The sequence below is a fragment of the Dioscorea cayenensis genome, chromosome 18 (genome assembly GCF_009730915.1).
Source record: "Dioscorea cayenensis subsp. rotundata cultivar TDr96_F1 chromosome 18, TDr96_F1_v2_PseudoChromosome.rev07_lg8_w22 25.fasta, whole genome shotgun sequence".
NCBI classification, from domain to species: Eukaryota; Viridiplantae; Streptophyta; class Magnoliopsida; order Dioscoreales; family Dioscoreaceae; genus Dioscorea; species Dioscorea cayenensis.
Window position 1 is genome coordinate 22,937,533 of NC_052488.1, and position 16,381 is coordinate 22,953,913.

Genomic DNA, 16,381 nt, shown 5'->3' on the forward strand with positions numbered 1-16,381 from the left:
CGTCCCCACACGGCGGCCATCACCAATCTGTGTAACAGCTTCCATCAAGCCGAGAATCAAAAACTCTGGCCAAAGCTTTCCATGGGATCACCACCTTCCAAAGCCTAAAACAAAACTCCATCTTCAAATAAAAAAAAAAGGAAAAATAATATATATATATTTATATTCGTTCACCGTTCGCTGGCCACTTTCAAGTTTTTTTTTCTTTGTTCACATAAGCAGCCAGGAAGAGGATTGGCATAAAAGTTCTCTTCTAGTTTAGGCAAAACTCCAGCTTTTCTCAAATATGGACCACCAAGTCGTTGGCTATGATTCTTGTTCACCTTGTCTTTAAATTCCATCCAAGTTAGTGCACCCGCATCTAACTCATCAATCAGCTTCACAAAATTTTGCCTGAAGACAAATTAATAAAAACACTTTTGAGAAACACTCTAGCTCTTTCTTGAGCTCACTGTTAATTGGTATACATGAAATGGTAGGTAGATAACAAACCTATCAGGGTTGATGGTCTTGAGGAATCCTTCAAACCTCCTGTGACCCTGCACTGCTTTGGCCATATTACCATCATAGGTGTAAACAAAAACATCACTTTTGAGGGCCACAATGTAGTCAAGCGCAGCCAAACGGTTCTGGTACATTTCAAAATGCTCCAGTTCCTCTGGTGTGGCCAGACTAGTATGTGTGTGAATATTTGGGTAGTCTGACTTGAGAGCAGCCATGCTATTCTCACCATAAATCTCCCCAGCTACTATGTAAATGTTTGAATTTGAAGGGTAACCCATAGCCTTGAGAAACACAGCTGCTTCTCTGGGTGTCATTGGGCACCCCTCCTTCCAGACGCCTCTCTGAGCTGTTGATCTCCTTCTCCTTCCAGTGCTTCACATTGTACCTCATCACCCTCAGTTCCTCTGCTTCTTGTGCTGTCAAGTTGTGGCTGCAACCAGTGAATGCAAGCATGTCCTTCTCATATCTACAGAATCATTTACATAGATTATTAAAGATGTTAGATAAATATATAAATAGGTAGGTAGGGACAGGTATATAAGTAATTCACTGGAAATACTATATACCTCAGATGAAGAGCAATATAATAACCGCTATCATTTCTCAATCTATCAACTAGTGTTTTCCCCAGTTCCTCAATCTCTCGTGTGTATCTAAGTGCATTGTAGTTAGCTCGGCACCTTAACTTCTGCACTGATGGAACTGCTAGATTGTTTGTAAGCCGAGAATCTGTGTGGGTGAACCGGATGACCTTGTGCTTCTTTAGCTTTTTGTGTAGATCTCTGTAAAATGAACCCTGTAAAAGATAAAAATCAGGGTGGGTAAATGGGAACTATCTAATTGCCACCTGAAACTATTTATCAAAATGAAAGAATTAATTTGCTGACCTTAGACCATGAGACAGGTGCCATTGTAAATGGTTTGACTCTTGCATATTTCGGTGGCAGAGACTCCACAATTTCAACATCATCTTTTAATGCATCTATGAAGTGTTTCCAGTCAAATATATCCTTAAAGTCACTGCAAAACACAGCCAAAACTTAATCAAAGTCACTGTAGAAGGCTACTGTTATTCAACCAATTGTTTGATCTCAGGAGGATGTTTGGTACCTTGGATCTGTCCAGAAGGAATCATGATCCAGAGAAGGGAGAACTAGGGTGGCATTCATCATTTTTGCCACAGCAACCATGTCACTTATCTGCAGAGGAATGCACATCAAATATTTATATAATGTCACATGCAGCCTAAGAATATACATATATCTGAACTGGTTCATTTTCCAGTGATCTCACCCCCATTCTCATTTGATTCAGTCCACCATTTGCATGAACTAGAAGGTAACCATCTGAATTAGTACCATTCCCTGAAATTGGAGGTAGTCAGCATTAGATAAGTTTCAGTAAAAACTGGATGTACAGTTTCAGATTGATATGTAGCATACTGAAACGGTTTCTTGGTCGTTGAATACACTGATAGTAGCCATAGTTGTTGGGTTTCATCCAAATCTCAAGTACCTGTGGATTATAGAACTTTTAGAATCCAGGCTTATGATGTTCCAAATTGAAAATGCTCAATGTAAACGAGGGCATGCATATTATTATTATGTATGGGAGTAATATCTAGTAAGTTACATCCAATTTTTTTTTTTTTTTCTATGAAAATTTACGAAAAAAACTACTTTTATGGAAAGTGGAAGAAGGATACATCAATTGTGGCTATTAAAGTTCTGACCGGTCTTACAAGTTACAAGAAGCCAAATCGGATAATCTTAGTATCAAAGTACGCATACATTAATGAAGGAACTAGTCAAAGGAAAAAAACACTGAAAGCAGCCAATATTTTTTTATCTCTTCAAAAACAAAAAAAAGAAAAAAAGAGCCACCAACACTCGCAACAATCCAAAAAGACAACTTTTTCAAACACATAAAAATCCTAAAAAGACAAAACCAGAGTTTTTCCTCTCTGGAAAAAAATCCTTCAAACACTCATGATTGATAATAATATGAATTAAATCAAAAAGCCAGACAAACAAAAAAAGATGACAAAAAAAGTTGAGATGCCAGCAACACGTACAGAGAGAGGGTTATGATAATAATAAAGAAGACAAGAAGAAGAAGAAGAAGAAGAAGAACAGCAATATTAGCAATGATAAATATATGAGAATTATTCAAAAACTATAATCTTGATCTCAAAAAGCAATGAAACCAGATCAAGAAAGATAAAAAGAAAGAGGTTGCAAGTTTGTGATACCTACCGGAACGTCATGAGGGGCGCTTAGCGGGGCTAACAAGGAGTTCTTGATTGGTTCTGAGTGGGATCCCAATACGGCGGACAAGGCTCCCATGCTCGACGATGTGGTCAGTGAGCCAAGCCTTGGAGAACAACACAACCACGGTGAAAGACAACAAACACATGACAATAAGCTCCCCCCAGGCATGCCTCCTAATTAACCTCCACCCTTTACCATTGCCACGCAACCTTCTCCACACGAGCCCCACCGACGGTTGCCTCTCATGACTCCCCTGACTCCCGCTATCATCGCCGTCGTCCTCTGAAAACTGGAGGAGACACCGTTCAAGGTCAACCGCATCGGTCATCCGCCTCCGCGGCTGACCAGAAGAGCACACGGCGCTGGTCGACGCACTGGTTGGGCTGGACCCAGTCATGGCCGGGATATTTCTTGGATATACGGCGAGTAATTAAGGGTCGGAGGAGCACGAGGTCGTGGGGGCAGTTAAGGAGGGAGGGTGGTGGAGAGAATAGCCCGGGAACCGTTTTGTTCCTCTGCGTGATTTTGCGCCTGTTCGCGCGTTCCTCCTCCCTCGTTTACCTTACTACCTAGTTATACTACTATATATCTTAATTTTATATTAATATTTCTAATATTTCTACTCCTAGTCCTAAATATATATATATATATATATACATACACATGCCTCATGAAATCATGGTCCTTGTTTTTTTTTTTAAATACATACATACATATATATATATATATATTAATTGGACGCACGATAATATATATTGAAATGTTGAATGAACCATATGAGTGGCTTAATCAGCCGTCTGATGAGGATCTGGTGTCACGTGTTAATTCGTGGGAAGGATAGGAAGTCAGGTAGAAGAATGGAAACTAATGAAAATAATATATAAAATGCAAATTAATGCAGACAAGATAGGCAAGGAGTTCGTTTTGCTAAAGCTCTCGTCTTTTTCTTGTGGCGTGGGGTATGGTACTTGGGACGACGTATGTTATTCGGTGGGGTTGCCACGCGGCGCTTGGTGCATGTGAACTAGAGTTAGGATGCTCTTTTAGTCTTTCCAGGAATCAGCTCGGTCGGCGGATCAAAAGGTGGCACAGTGAATAATGAGGACCTAAGAGTTGTCAACGCGTTCCACCAAAATCTTTAGAGTGTCTGTATAAAGCTTCTTCGCTTCAGATTGTATTAATTCCTTAGTATTCATACTTACTTTTTTTTGTTTAGATAAATAAATTGCCACGTGGAATTGGATTATGTAATGCATCTACATATTGTACTACGATAAGATGTTTTCTTTAGCGGTAAACGCACGTTGAACGGTTGGTCTAGCGGCCGGGTGACATTAGAAGTTTAGAATAAATGTTTGGACCCATGGCCGTGTGCTGCACATCACATTTAGACACGCACACTGTCAGTTATCTTTACCATGAGCCATCATTTAAATCATAGGGCCATTTGGTGATCCATGTTTCTAAAATCAGTGGTCATTTGGCCAATATTAATTTTCTGACACTCCAACACAAATCTTTACACAAACACTTTCAGAATTGTTTTTATTTTCCAAGTAGCTTGTGCGAGGGTTTTTATTCTGTTGTCTATTATTCTGTTGTCTAGAAAAAGAGCTAACAAGTTCAGTCCTTTTATTTATTTATTTATTTTTATTTTTATTTTTTAAATGTACATATGGCACAATCAAAGCAGAGATTAATTGGAGCACCATCCAAACATATATTTTAGTTAACATTTCAGCATCAACAAAGTTCTGATTTCTTAAACAATTTCTTTGCTAAGAATTCAGCAATGACGCACACAAGCATATAAATTACTACATATTATACAAAGCAGTAGAGCCATAGACGTGGAGGCAAACACCCTGATTAATTAGGTGTGGAAAATCCAATGAATCTTGGTAGTTAACACTGTTTGTAGTGCCCTTCCACTTAGTTTTAGTAGTGCTTGAGATAATTCCATTTCCAACTAGTGAATGGCACATAGGAAACCCAACATTCTGAAAAGCCATAATTTTGTCAATCATGTTTGTGTTTGAATTCAAGCATAAATTTTACCAGTTAACCAGCTCAAATCCATGGCCATCACTACAGATGAGATTTTATGTTTACTTTTCAAATTAATGATTTAAGTTCACACTCCATCTTAAAAATAATTTAATAGGAATTAGTCTTCACCTAATATAATTCCAACCCATTTAATATATCTCTCAGTGCTGGAGACACAGACGCATGGACTCAGAAAGCAGACTTGATGAGAAGGTCCATCTGAGATGAAAAGTTAACACCAACCCAATTTCCTGATGATAGCATGGACCATTGAAGACTAAAGAATTACTGGTTAACTCTGGGACTTGGTCAGGTCAATTACAGGAAAGCACTCACGCATCTTAATCTCTAGAAACTTTAGTAAGTCTGATAACTTGACATGCTTGAACATTTCACTCGTCCAACTAACCAGAAATTAAGTTTCTCTTGTTTCCCAAAGAAAAAGCGAACAACACCATAAAAGTTAATTTGAACAAATGGTTTAGTGTATAGTATCTACTAATCATATTTAAGAACATTATATTTAAGTGGAACTTGAACAAGTGAAGGCGAATGGACATGTTTGTTCATGCAGCATTTGCACTTGAACGAGTGAAAGCGAAAGGGCATCTTAAGGACAATGATCACATTGCTGATAATGGATTTGGTTTTGGCTCCAAAAATCGCACCATCAACCAAGTCATGCACTTAGATGTGTGGTTCTTGAGAAAGAGTTGGAAGTTGGAACTTCGGAGTAGGTAGGCGCATGGGAACAAGCATTTCAAGTCGCACCATCATAGCAGTTAACATCAGCCCTTTTTGGCGCACTCGCTGCAGAGACATTTTCTTCTCTGCCAATATATGTCATGCTGTTATCATGGTGAAATCATGTTAGTTAAATGAACACAAGACTTGGTTAGAACCTTGATTTCAAAGTCTTGGTAATTTTCAGCACCAAGTTTTCTTAATCTGTTTGAATTTTCCATTCTGATCCAAGCTGAACAACACACAAAATTTCATTTCTTGCAAGGGCAGTACATTGTATAAGAAACTGATACATTTAAATAAGACATCAGACTCAGCTACAAACAGGGACCTATACCAAACCATAACATGTATAACTGCATATATGCAAAATAGACATCAACAAGGCTTTATATCTCTACCTCTGCTCTGTATGATTCAGGTTCACTCAAAACAACACAGATAACACTCAATTCACAACATAAACATTATTTATCCACCAAGAGTGAGAAGCAATGGAGAATGGCTGCCCATTATTTATGGTGGCTTGGAGTGACTACATCTTCAACCATTCCAAACAGCAGCAGAGGCCCCAACAGAATTTTGAAGGATAGTCCTTTATATAGATCTCATTGCTGATTCCAATTATGTAAAAGCTAAAGGACTGCTTCCGATGGACCATTGTAACTCGCGTAACAGGCACAACAGATATTATATGCCTCTCACAAATGATCCTTGCAGATGGAGGGACAGGAGATCTGTCCGCAATGACTTCTGACGAAAATTGGTTAAGGAAATAAGAATCTGCAAAGTAGGCAGGGGTGCATTGGTATGACTGTGTGTTGTAAAGCTGGACTCCCCTGGCCTTGTGGAACACTTCGTCAGGAACTGAAGCCGCAGCGGTGGTAGCACTAACTTTCCGGTTTGACAATGTCCTCCTAGTCAAAGAACCAAGATACAATTAGATAACTAAGATCATGATGCTCCATATCAATGCTCAAGCAACATACTAGATCATGCATTATTAGAAGTAACTCTTTGTCAAGTATGTCTGCTTAACTTACATGGCAGAGCTCACAGATAATTACAAACACAACATCTTACCATGAGTGGTATCTGCTAAATGCTTAGTTCATCTCCTACAAAGATTACATATTAGACATTCTTCTGATGAAGACTTAAGACTACAGCAGGCATGTTTTGAGAATCACCATGAGAGAAAATCATGCCCATATGTGGGTAAATGGGCTTTTGTAACATCCACATTGAAGCAGTTATGCAAAAAAATGGGGGTTAAGCCTAAATTTCTAAAAAAAAAGCAATATAAAAGAAGGATATACCAATTGACAAGTGCAATGCTGCGTGTTAGAATTGAACCCCGCCCCATGCATGTCTCACACTTAATTAAACCACGCGAGCCACATGTTGCACAAGGTAGCAGTCCCTTGCCATTACATTTTGTACATCTGCAAAAATAATTAAAATAACAATATTAAAAAAAAACAGTTGTAATGGCAAGAGTTATATAACCCTTTGCAGCATAGATGTTTATTGCATAGATGAATTGAGTCTAATTTTTTTTTTCTTTCAGAAAAACAGTTAAACCTCAATTCATTAAAGATCAAAGTCCAATGCAATGACTCACGTTGTATCAGAACCATCTTGATGTGCTATTAAACCCCTCCCATGACAAGCAGGGCACCTACTCATCTGTTTTTCCTTGTAAAATCCAGGTTCTTGATTGGCATTGCAAGTATGGCAGGCTATTTCTCCTCGCCCCTCACATTCTATCAAACGTTTAAAGGAGCAAGATCACATAAGCATCTAACAATTGTAAAAGGATTAAAATGTTCCATAAGATAATGAATGCAAAGGAAAGCAAGACTGACTTTCAACCATACACCCTAAGTTCCTAACAATGAGCAAAGTAATAGCTTGAGATAGGTCAAACAAGAGCAGTACAACAAGACCCTTTTCAGTAAAGCTGCCAAGAATAAAAAACAATTCAGTGGACTGCAAACTTATCATTGGTTTCATAATTGATTTATCAGTAGACAGGCAATGCAGTGGATCATTCTGATAAGATGAAGGTCTCAAAACTTAAGTAATTCATGTTGCCATTTGGAGGTTTCAAGAAGCTGCAACACTTGTTCATACAGATTTTCCACCCCATAGATCATCAAATTATAGGGGTTTAAAGCATGACGAACTGTTGAAATTCAGTCATACCAAGCTGCAAATTTATGATTCATTTATTATTTAAGGAACTCAATCTAATGTAAATGCTAGCACAATAAAAATGGCAGTCACCTGTTAAAAGAGACAGACATGTTTATGATATTAAGACCAACAGAAATGAATTTTTTGCCTTCAATAACAATTCTACCAGACAGGTACCACAGAAGGCAAAAGCGATTGAAGTTATAATTTTTTTAAAAAAGCTAACATGGTCCCTTAAGAAAAGAAATTATTTACATAATTCTTACCTGTGCATTTCTGAATGGATTCAGAATGAGGAACTTTAACCTTTGTTTCTTTGTGTGACACAAAGAGGAGTGGAAATTCAGACCTCAGATCCAATTCCCAAACACCAAGTTCTGGTCCTTTGTCCTTCTCATCAATTTCTCCTTTGAGATATGGTTCCCTCTCCTTGACAATTTCCCTCTCCTCCATAAAAGTCTCTAGGGTTCCTACATACACATTGCAGTCCTCAACAGCAGCAATTTTCCATCTCCGAGCTGGACGGCTTCCCCAGCAGCAACGGTGCCCAACATGATCAATAAGTAACTGTCGGATCTCCACCTCATCTAATATTTTCCTGTAACATTGATTGAACATCAATATCGATGGCCATTGGCCAAACTATTTCTGTTGCAGAATGATGCAAGTTATGATTTTTAAGAAACTCACTGGAGATCATCATACAGAGAATAAACTCAAGAAAACCAGAAGCTTGCACTTTCCAAAGCTGGAAGGCAAGAAAAACCTAATCTCATCTATCATAAATCCTTGATTACAGTGCAATTTTTTAACAATATGTATTGGTGGGACATCTATGATTTTTAGTTCCATTATAAACTTAGTCAAAGAAAAAATTGTAAGAAATTCATACATGGCAATGCATAGGCCACTAGGAGAAAAAAAAAAGTTGAAACCAGGAACAGTGGCTTTACTGTCTAGCAGCAAGTAAATAAAAAATTGATCCAAGTGGTTGAAATATGCAGCAAGAGAATAAAAACCATTGAGAAACCTAGAAGTATGTTTCCTTTGGCAGGGAACTGTAAACCAGAATTTTCATTTGAATATTTGAAAGAAGAATGGTAACAAAACAGTATAAAGAAATAACATGTCCCACTTTAGTGCGAGTGAAGTCTCATAAGAACTTAAGGAAAAAACAATGAAAGAGTAAATTACACAAAACAACGCACCTTCCAAATTCTCTTGACATGTTTCCACTAGGATATTGACCAAAGCCTCCCTGGTGAACAATAGCCTGATCTGAAAGCCAGTTTTAAAAGAGACACAAGATGGTTAAAACTTAAAAGTCAATGAAGTCAGTGCAATGGTTGAGTATATTCATATCCATCTAAAGCAACACATCTAATTCAATGCATTACTAGAGTTACCAGTGATCATGAAATGGCAGCTACAATCTTGTGAGAACTTGTACAAGTAATCAACACACACACACAGAGACACAACTTTGTTAGAACAATACAAGCACCAGCTGGTATGGAATTTGATTAGAAAAAAATCGTCCAAGACCAAATATCTCTATAGTGAGGAAAAAAATCCATTTTTTTTTAAAACCGCAGAAATACTGGGTTTCAATTTTGCAATTATAATACTAAATTCCTAGGCTTTGCTTTAACATTTTAAATGGGGTTCACCATTAAAACTCAACCCAGCTTTGAGGCATGCTTGATTTACATTAACGAAGGAAAAAAAAAAGTAAACCCAAAAGTCTAGCTTTTTCAAGACGATACTCGCAAAGGCAAACGGTCCACTTGCAAAACCAAAAATTTGAAAAAAAAGAGAGAGAGAGAGAGAGAAATCCAAACCATAGGCATAGGGAGGAGCATCAGGCTCGGGAGAGCTGACGAGCGCGCCGTGGAGTGAAGGCGGATAGTAGGGATGGGAATGAATCGACGCGGATCGGATCTCATCCACGCTAACCTCTTCACCACGACCAGATAGAGAGGTCGGGACGTGGACAGAAGCACTCCTTCCCAAGGACTGGTACACCCTCCATTTCTCCTCTCCCTTCTGCTCTACCTCCTCTTCTACAAGCACGCAATTGAACCAATCAGCAAAGGATAAATACACAAAGCTCGAGAGATGGAGATAAGAATCGATTACCAGAGAGGAGTGCTTGCTCCATCGCGCAGTGACTTTGTTGGGGTGATCGCTTTGTTTGTGATTTCAGGGATGAACGAAAGGAGGAGAAATCGATGGTTTAAATAGTATCCATTTCTTAGCAGCTAAGGACACTATGGTTTGTTTTGTTGTTACTTGGTGGGCCTTCCACGCGGGAAGAACACCCGCTGTTTCAACGACATCGCTTTCTCAACCTTACTGGGCTCTCCAGCCTAAAAGCCCACGGCCCATATAACCCTGGCTTCATCAAACCGTTCATCAATTGATTAAATGATGCTCGTTCGATCTTCATCAGACGGCTAATTTATCACAGTACACCTTCCCTCCTCTGTACGCTGGACTATTTATATCCGTTCTTCTCTGAGTTAGGGTTTTGCTGGGCCTTCTCGTTCTTCGCCACCACCACCGCCGCCGCTGCCGCCGCCGTATCAAGAAGGAGCCTGCGAAGATGGTGAAAGGCAGGCAAGGGGAGCGAGTTCGGTGAGAAAAGATCCTCAAATACCTATCATCCCTAGTTGTCGAAGTTGTATGATTTCTCTTCTAATGATTCTATTTTCCCCATTCTTTTCCAGGTTGTATGTCCGAGGCACGGTCCTAGGTTACAAGAGGTGAGCATTGGCAATGGATTCCTCTTTTCTATGTATCATCAGCCATCAGCCTTTGTTCTATTTTACCCTATCTGATTCTTGTTGTTTTTGTTTTAGATCTAAGTCGAACCAGAAGGAGAACACGTCGTTGATCCAGATCGAGGGCGTGAACACCAAGGAAGAGGTAGCTTGGTACTGCGGGAAGCGCCTGGCTTACATCTACAAGGCCAAGGTCAAGAAGGAGGGTTCTCACTACAGATGCATCTGGGGAAAAGTTACTCGCCCTCATGGGAACAGTGGCGTTGTCCGGGCTAAGTTCAGGTCCAACTTGCCACCCAAATCGATGGTGAGTGGTGAATTTTTTTTTTTCCATTCCTCTGTCTTTAATCGGTTTTTCTTGCTATTGACTCATTTGCCTACTGTGTGCTGGTCTTTACAGGGATCCAAGGTTAGAGTTTTCATGTACCCGAGCAACATTTAAGGTGAGCCCATTCATGAGTCTTATCAAATTTCTAAACCTTGATGTAAATTTCGTAGTAATTTCAATGATTATAAATTATATCTACTCTGCTTGATTCTGGCTCTGTTTCTGTCGCTATGTATTAGACTGCATTTGTCATTTTTGTGTTTACTTGAATGAAACCTTGATTATGTATGATAGCTATTCCTAATCAAACATTTGCATGCTGTCTTTGATCTCTAATTTGTTTATAGAAATATTTGGAAGAATTCATACTAGCTTTTTTGGTACAATGCATTCCTTGTTATTGGCTTGATTTTTATTTTTGTAATCCCTAGTTCTGAACTAAATTAAGTGGCATTTTGTTTGCTTTTTAGTTTATACATTTATATAGTTCAGTTTTCATATCAAAAGAGGGGATTCTTCAAGCCTTTGCAACATTTCCGGACATTCATAATGCTTTTTAGATGTTTAGATCTTGATTGCTGCTGCTCAACTGTTTCCATTGTTTGTGGACTGCTTTATTTGAGCTGTATTGTTGACGGTTCAATGCCCTTGTTCTTGTTTTCTCTTTTTGGTGTATGACCATCATATTTTCCATTACTTGTATAGGAGTATTCTTTGGAAGGATTATGTAGATATTGATTTTAGATTTTTTGTAGTAATTGTAACTGAGCAGTTGATGAAAAAAATGTTTGGTTCTGAGATTATCTCAATGATGTCTCAAGAAAATCGAGCTTTTTAAAACTGATGCTCACTCTTTATCATAATCATATGATATCTTCGAGTTCTTTGACTTTGTGTTTTTTAAATCCTTTAGAACTGTTATCTAGGAGGCTTGCTTTCTTTTCCAGCCAATCTTCACATTTAAACTTTTTTAAACAATAACTTTATACCTGCAGGTTGTGTATTGTGCTTCAACTTATTTATGTTTTTCTATTTTCTTTTTAAAGCCATAGCCTTTGGAAAATTGTAATAATTTTCACAAACAAAAAAATAGTGTCAGCATAGTTAGAATTGTGAAGGTATGCTACCCGACCAAATGTGTAATCATCTTGCAATTGTTTCTTGACTGAATTGCATCAGAAGGCTGGAGGATGTATTTCATGCATTTGCAGATGTGGTCGTAGTAATAAACTTAGCCTTCATGTTTGTTTTATATGGCCTATGGGCTTAAGTTGTAGGGGCTGTTTTGTAATTCAAACTTTGTGCAGCTTCATTGTGTGCGCTTGTGTTAGAGGCAATACCATTTTATATTTATTCTTCTGTTAGTTTATTACTTGTTTTGGTTATGAGCTGCGAATTATCTTGTTTGAACATGCTTGTGGCGTTACTGTTTTATATTCTTTTGTTAGTATATATGTTTTGGTTCTGATTGTCTCTATCTACCCCTTTTTTGTTGCCCCCTCCACAGGATTTAGTGTGTTTCTACGCGGTTGCAGCAGTTGAAGAATATTTAAACGTTGCCCGAGTTTATTCAGCTGTCGTCAAGCCTATTATCTTGTAGTGGATAATTATCTCTTATCCTTGATTTTTGTGTTGACAAGTTCGAGTAGTTTGTTGATGTCTGGACTTATTTTTTCATGTTAAATTTTGTCTGGTTGCACTTTTAATTAATGCTGTTTAGTCGCCCTATATTGTGTGAACATTGTGATCCAATTCATTTCGATGCGGGCATGATTACCTTGTTTTTGAGTGTTGCAGTCATGAAGTATATCGCTGTTGTGACAGCATCTAAAATTGTGAGATAAGGAATTGAAATATATTGCTGTTGTGGCAATCTAAAATTGTGGGATAAAGAATAACGATGTAGGATGGGGTCAAGAAAAGGATTAGGATACAGAAAATATTAAAAAACTATGTATGTCACTGCCGAGAACCATTTGACGGTTGTTTTAATTTTAGCAATAACATCCCAAATTAAAATAAATTGTCATTATGCACACCGCTGTCCTGACGTGGGTATATCATATATGATAAATGTCTGCCTTGAAAACATGATCATAAGACACACACCCACAAACAGCTATGAATTCATGCGTAAAATAGTTTTTTTAGAAAATAAATTCTTACATCTCCGAAGAGATCTCACACAGACACAGAAGAAATGGAACAACGGATGCCAACTTTTGCAGGGCATCAGATAACAATAGAATCACTCAGATAAAATCTCACCTCAATGGACACAGGAGACGGTGAAGCATGTAAAATGCAGTAAAAAGATCATGCATCTGGAACTGCTGCTGCTGCTGCTGCTGGTGTTGTACGCTTGATGGAGGCACACTTGATCAAATGGTTGTAGCTCCCCTTTTCCTTGAATAGCTGGGCAAAATGGTGCTTGCAGTAGAGAATGCCTTCAAGAGCAGCATAGTTTGATGGTGAAATGGGGCATCCCCCATGGGAACATTTGAAACAAGACTTGTGATATGCCTGTCCTTCAACAGTAACCTGCCAATTTTAACATAACGTCATCATCAATGCAGTGACAAGCAGGTAAAAGAGATATCCATGAAATCAGAACAGAAGCTAAACTGAAATATCAAGGTCATCTAGTAGACAGCCAAAGTTACACAGGATGTCAGGTTCAACCAATTTTATTGCCATATTTTAGACATAAACAGCCATCATATTTTGAGACCCCGAAACAACACAACCTAAGTGGTTATTAAAACGGTTTCTTATATTCTCAAGACAGCAATAAGAGCAAAGCTCTACTTTGAATGTAAAATACTGAATAATACCACATATAAAAGCTGGGTATAAGGACAGAACGCAATCAGAGTGCTATTTCAATTTGTGATCAAGATCAAACCTTTTCAAGTGGATAAGCAGTTTTGCCGCAAGTGGCACATTTCTCTTGAGTTCCTGAAAACATGCCAGCAGCTTTGCTAGGGGACCTTGTCTGTGATAAAAACAAGATGGAGGAATTAAGTATAAACAAATTCCAACAAAGACAACAGCTCTCAGAAAATATAAGCAAAGGTGGTGGTTGCCAAAGCTAACATACCAGTTCAGGTGTCAACTTTTCAGCAGACTTAACAGCTACCAAAGAAAAGGAATTCAGAAGTTAATGAAAAGGCCCATAAGCAAAAGATGAATATGTACATATATGACTTTGGAAGAGCCTCCTCACCTGACTGGAAGTTTTTGTTGAAGTTACCACTCTCTTTGAAGAGCTGCTCAAAATGAGGCTTGCAGTACAGAACACCTTCCATCGAAGAGAAATTGCTAAGCTGGAAGAAGAACAAAACAAACAAATGATCAACTAGATCATAAATATTTGGTTATTAACCATCAATATCACACTGTTTTCATTAATTTATTGAGTTGAATCGCAGACAAAAAATATTAAAATTAACAGGCAGAAATCAATTTTGAGATCTTTTGGTACTTACCATTAATTTGAAACATTTTCAAGGTGACGCAACCATGATCTTAATGACTTCAATAACCAGAAGATTTGATAACAAAAATTAAATTTACTGGGTTCTAGTTACTTGTTAAAACAGCCACAAACATGAAGAGTAGCCACCATAATCATCCAACAGACTCATTGTCGATAGAATTGATTAAAGGTGGTACTAGATAAATGGCAAGAAATTTGTAATTTAACAGCAGGATAAAAAAGGTTGGAGCAACATTTGACAATAAAACATCATGACAAACAACACGTTTGCGTGTTTCCACAAAACTCTAATCAACATCGACCATCAACCTTAGCCAAAACCTTCTTTTCAAAGCAAGATAGAGTAGTATACCCTACATTTTGCTCGATCTCATCCACCAGCCCATTACCCACTGTAACAAGTGAATAAGCATAAGAAATGGCCGAAAAAGGTCAACTTTTTATGCAATCTTTCCTCAAACCTACTTAGAGAAAAAGTTGGAAAGAAACAAAAAAATGCTGTCTTTGTGATGCAGATTCCTTTGAAGGTAATTAGGGATCAAATATAAAAAATTATTTCGCTCAGAAGGATTAAGTTTGACTTGATCTACAAACAAAGCCGTCATCCAGAGAGGAACAAGTTCCCACATCTTTTTGAGTTCTTCGTATATCTAAGAAATGGAAAAACAATCGAAATAATCCGAGAAGGGAAAGCAAACGCTTGCCTTGAGGGTTCCTTTGCAGTGGCTGCACTTGAAACAGGACTTATGATAAGCGATCCCATCGGCCATCAGCTGATCCATCGGATACACCGTCTTCTCACAGGCCTTGCACTTCTGCTGCGTCCCAATGAAAGACATCTTATCTCTTTCTCTCCGATCTGAAACCAAATCAAAACCAAAACATTTTCAAGATCTAGACCAACAAAAATCCAAAACCAGAAAATCCCAAGAGAAACAGCAAGAACCTGAAAAACTTGGCAGATCCCTCACTCTCTCGCCTGAGATTCAAGATCGCACAAGCAACAAAGCCACGATTGGAACGAAGCCGGAGGGGGAGGGTCCTCTCTCTTCACAGCGAATGATAAAAAAGAGGGAAAGGAAAAGCGGAGAAGCGTGGAAGAGTCATCGTGTTATTTCGCAGAACGGGTCCAAAAAAAAAAAAGCCACCTTTCGTTGTCTGCAATCAGGGTACGCGTTTCCAAACACGAAGTTAATATGAACACCAATGAAAACACGCCACATACTCTCTTTGACAACAATCAAACACTTTGACATACGTGGAGGTTCTCCATTGGCTTACGCGAAATTAGGGTCATGTTTCCTCTCCTTCAATGGTCGATTGGATGCCTTAGCGACAGTGCTGACGTGGAGGAATTATCCTCCTGTCCTTACTCTTATTCCTCGTTACTAAGTATCCGCCTTTAATTTTTTTTTTTAATTATACACAATATCTTTTTTTTTAAAATTAGTTATGATTAGTTTTACAATTAACAGCTGTTAATTGTTCGAAAGAACATATTCTAATTTTTTTTTTTTTCATATATATGTTTTTCTAATTTAACATTCTTATCAATTTCAAGAGACGTCATGGATAAGATTTGGAAGTTGGACCTTTTTTTTTCTAAATAACTTTTTAAATTGGTTAAACGTTTATGGGAAGTCTCAAATTAGTATAGAATAGTCATGCAATTTAACAAAAAGATTAGGCGGTTGAGCCGGCTCTATCAGCTTTGGTTGGCTGCTTAAATATAATCGATATGGTTGTTGGATTATTGGGTGATGTGAGGGATATCAATGTGTTGTTGGTTTTTCTCTTCAGTAGAACAATACTTTAGGCATGTTCTGAGATGTGGTCCAGGGGAAACATAGACAATATTGGAAATGGGTTCCATTCTGAGATAAGATTGAAGCCAAAGTTTGACTAGATATACCCTGCAATTGTCAGTATATCTCATTGCTCCTTTCAAACCGTAAACCGTAACAGAGCAATCTGCAATTAATAATCTGAGCTAGAAATTTAGCCA

The 16,381-nt window shown here is 38.1% G+C and overlaps 4 protein-coding genes and 1 non-coding gene across 6 annotated transcripts; 2 read left to right on the forward strand and 3 right to left on the reverse strand.

Annotated features, from left to right (window-relative positions):
• Positions 1–109: 109 nt before the first annotated feature.
• LOC120282535 (O-fucosyltransferase 19-like) lies at positions 110–2,769 on the reverse strand. The gene is given in 9 exon segments (XM_039289362.1): positions 110–393; positions 493–827; positions 829–970; positions 1,071–1,300; positions 1,392–1,524; positions 1,615–1,703; positions 1,798–1,868; positions 1,947–2,019; positions 2,760–2,769. Coding segments are annotated over 8 exon segments (1,281 nt in total). The 5' UTR covers positions 2,005–2,019; positions 2,760–2,769; the 3' UTR covers positions 110–170.
• A 3,031-nt stretch (positions 2,770–5,800) lies between these two features.
• On the reverse strand, positions 5,801–10,053 carry LOC120281950 (protein SSUH2 homolog). 2 transcript variants are annotated; one of them, XM_039288644.1, is made up of 7 exons: positions 9,906–10,053; positions 9,608–9,829; positions 8,975–9,044; positions 8,033–8,364; positions 7,192–7,333; positions 6,887–7,012; positions 5,801–6,484 (listed from the first exon to the last, which is right to left on the reverse strand). In XM_039288644.1, the coding sequence occupies exons 1-7, from the start codon at positions 9,925–9,927 to the stop codon at positions 6,103–6,105; spliced, it is 1,296 nt and encodes a 431-aa protein (XP_039144578.1). In that variant the 5' UTR covers positions 9,928–10,053; the 3' UTR covers positions 5,801–6,102. The 2 variants fall into 2 exon arrangements, with proteins under 2 accessions (XP_039144578.1, XP_039144579.1); XM_039288645.1 differs by having other exon boundaries at positions 9,608–9,826; positions 9,906–10,004.
• A 191-nt stretch (positions 10,054–10,244) lies between these two features.
• LOC120281952 (60S ribosomal protein L35a-1) lies at positions 10,245–12,660 on the forward strand. Its single transcript, XM_039288646.1, has 5 exons — positions 10,245–10,403; positions 10,496–10,531; positions 10,628–10,856; positions 10,950–10,992; positions 12,385–12,660. Exons 1-4 carry the CDS (start codon positions 10,372–10,374, stop codon positions 10,989–10,991), a joined length of 339 nt encoding a protein of 112 aa, XP_039144580.1. The 5' UTR covers positions 10,245–10,371; the 3' UTR covers position 10,992; positions 12,385–12,660.
• Positions 11,644–11,727, forward strand: LOC120283094. The gene has a single exon (XR_005543095.1). It is a non-coding gene; the product is annotated as a small nucleolar RNA SNORD36 (small nucleolar RNA).
• A 308-nt stretch (positions 12,661–12,968) lies between the features above and the next one.
• Positions 12,969–15,466, reverse strand: LOC120281651 (LIM domain-containing protein WLIM2b-like). Its single transcript, XM_039288342.1, has 6 exons — positions 15,323–15,466; positions 15,081–15,235; positions 14,104–14,203; positions 13,978–14,012; positions 13,783–13,872; positions 12,969–13,418 (listed from the first exon to the last, which is right to left on the reverse strand). Exons 2-6 carry the CDS (start codon positions 15,213–15,215, stop codon positions 13,194–13,196), a joined length of 585 nt encoding a protein of 194 aa, XP_039144276.1. The 5' UTR covers positions 15,216–15,235; positions 15,323–15,466; the 3' UTR covers positions 12,969–13,193.
• Between the last annotated feature and the right edge of the window lie 915 nt (positions 15,467–16,381).

What these genes read in the sequence shown, in the direction of transcription:
- LOC120281950 (XM_039288644.1), bottom strand. Translation starts at nt 9,927, where the DNA reads ATGGAGCAAGCACTCCTCTCTG. An exon ending in ATGTCAAGAGAATTTGGAAG is followed by an intron (nt 8,365 to 8,974) that starts GTGCGTTGTTTT and finishes TCAATGTTACAG; the next exon opens with GAAAATATTAGATGAGGTGG. An exon ending in CAAGATGGTTCTGATACAAC is followed by an intron (nt 7,013 to 7,191) that starts GTGAGTCATTGC and finishes TTATTTTTGCAG; the next exon opens with ATGTACAAAATGTAATGGCA.
- LOC120281952 (XM_039288646.1), top strand. Translation starts at nt 10,372, where the DNA reads ATGGTGAAAGGCAGGCAAGGGGAGCGAGTTCG. An exon ending in AGGCAAGGGGAGCGAGTTCG is followed by an intron (nt 10,404 to 10,495) that starts GTGAGAAAAGAT and finishes ATTCTTTTCCAG; the next exon opens with GTTGTATGTCCGAGGCACGG. An exon ending in ACTTGCCACCCAAATCGATG is followed by an intron (nt 10,857 to 10,949) that starts GTGAGTGGTGAA and finishes TGGTCTTTACAG; the next exon opens with GGATCCAAGGTTAGAGTTTT.
- LOC120281651 (XM_039288342.1), bottom strand. Translation starts at nt 15,215, where the DNA reads ATGTCTTTCATTGGGACGCAGCAGAAGTGCAAGGCCTGTGAGAAGACG. An exon ending in ACTGCAAAGGAACCCTCAAG is followed by an intron (nt 14,204 to 15,080) that starts GCAAGCGTTTGC and finishes TTCTTCTTCCAG; the next exon opens with CTTAGCAATTTCTCTTCGAT. An exon ending in CTGCTTATCCACTTGAAAAG is followed by an intron (nt 13,419 to 13,782) that starts GTTTGATCTTGA and finishes TAAAATTGGCAG; the next exon opens with GTTACTGTTGAAGGACAGGC.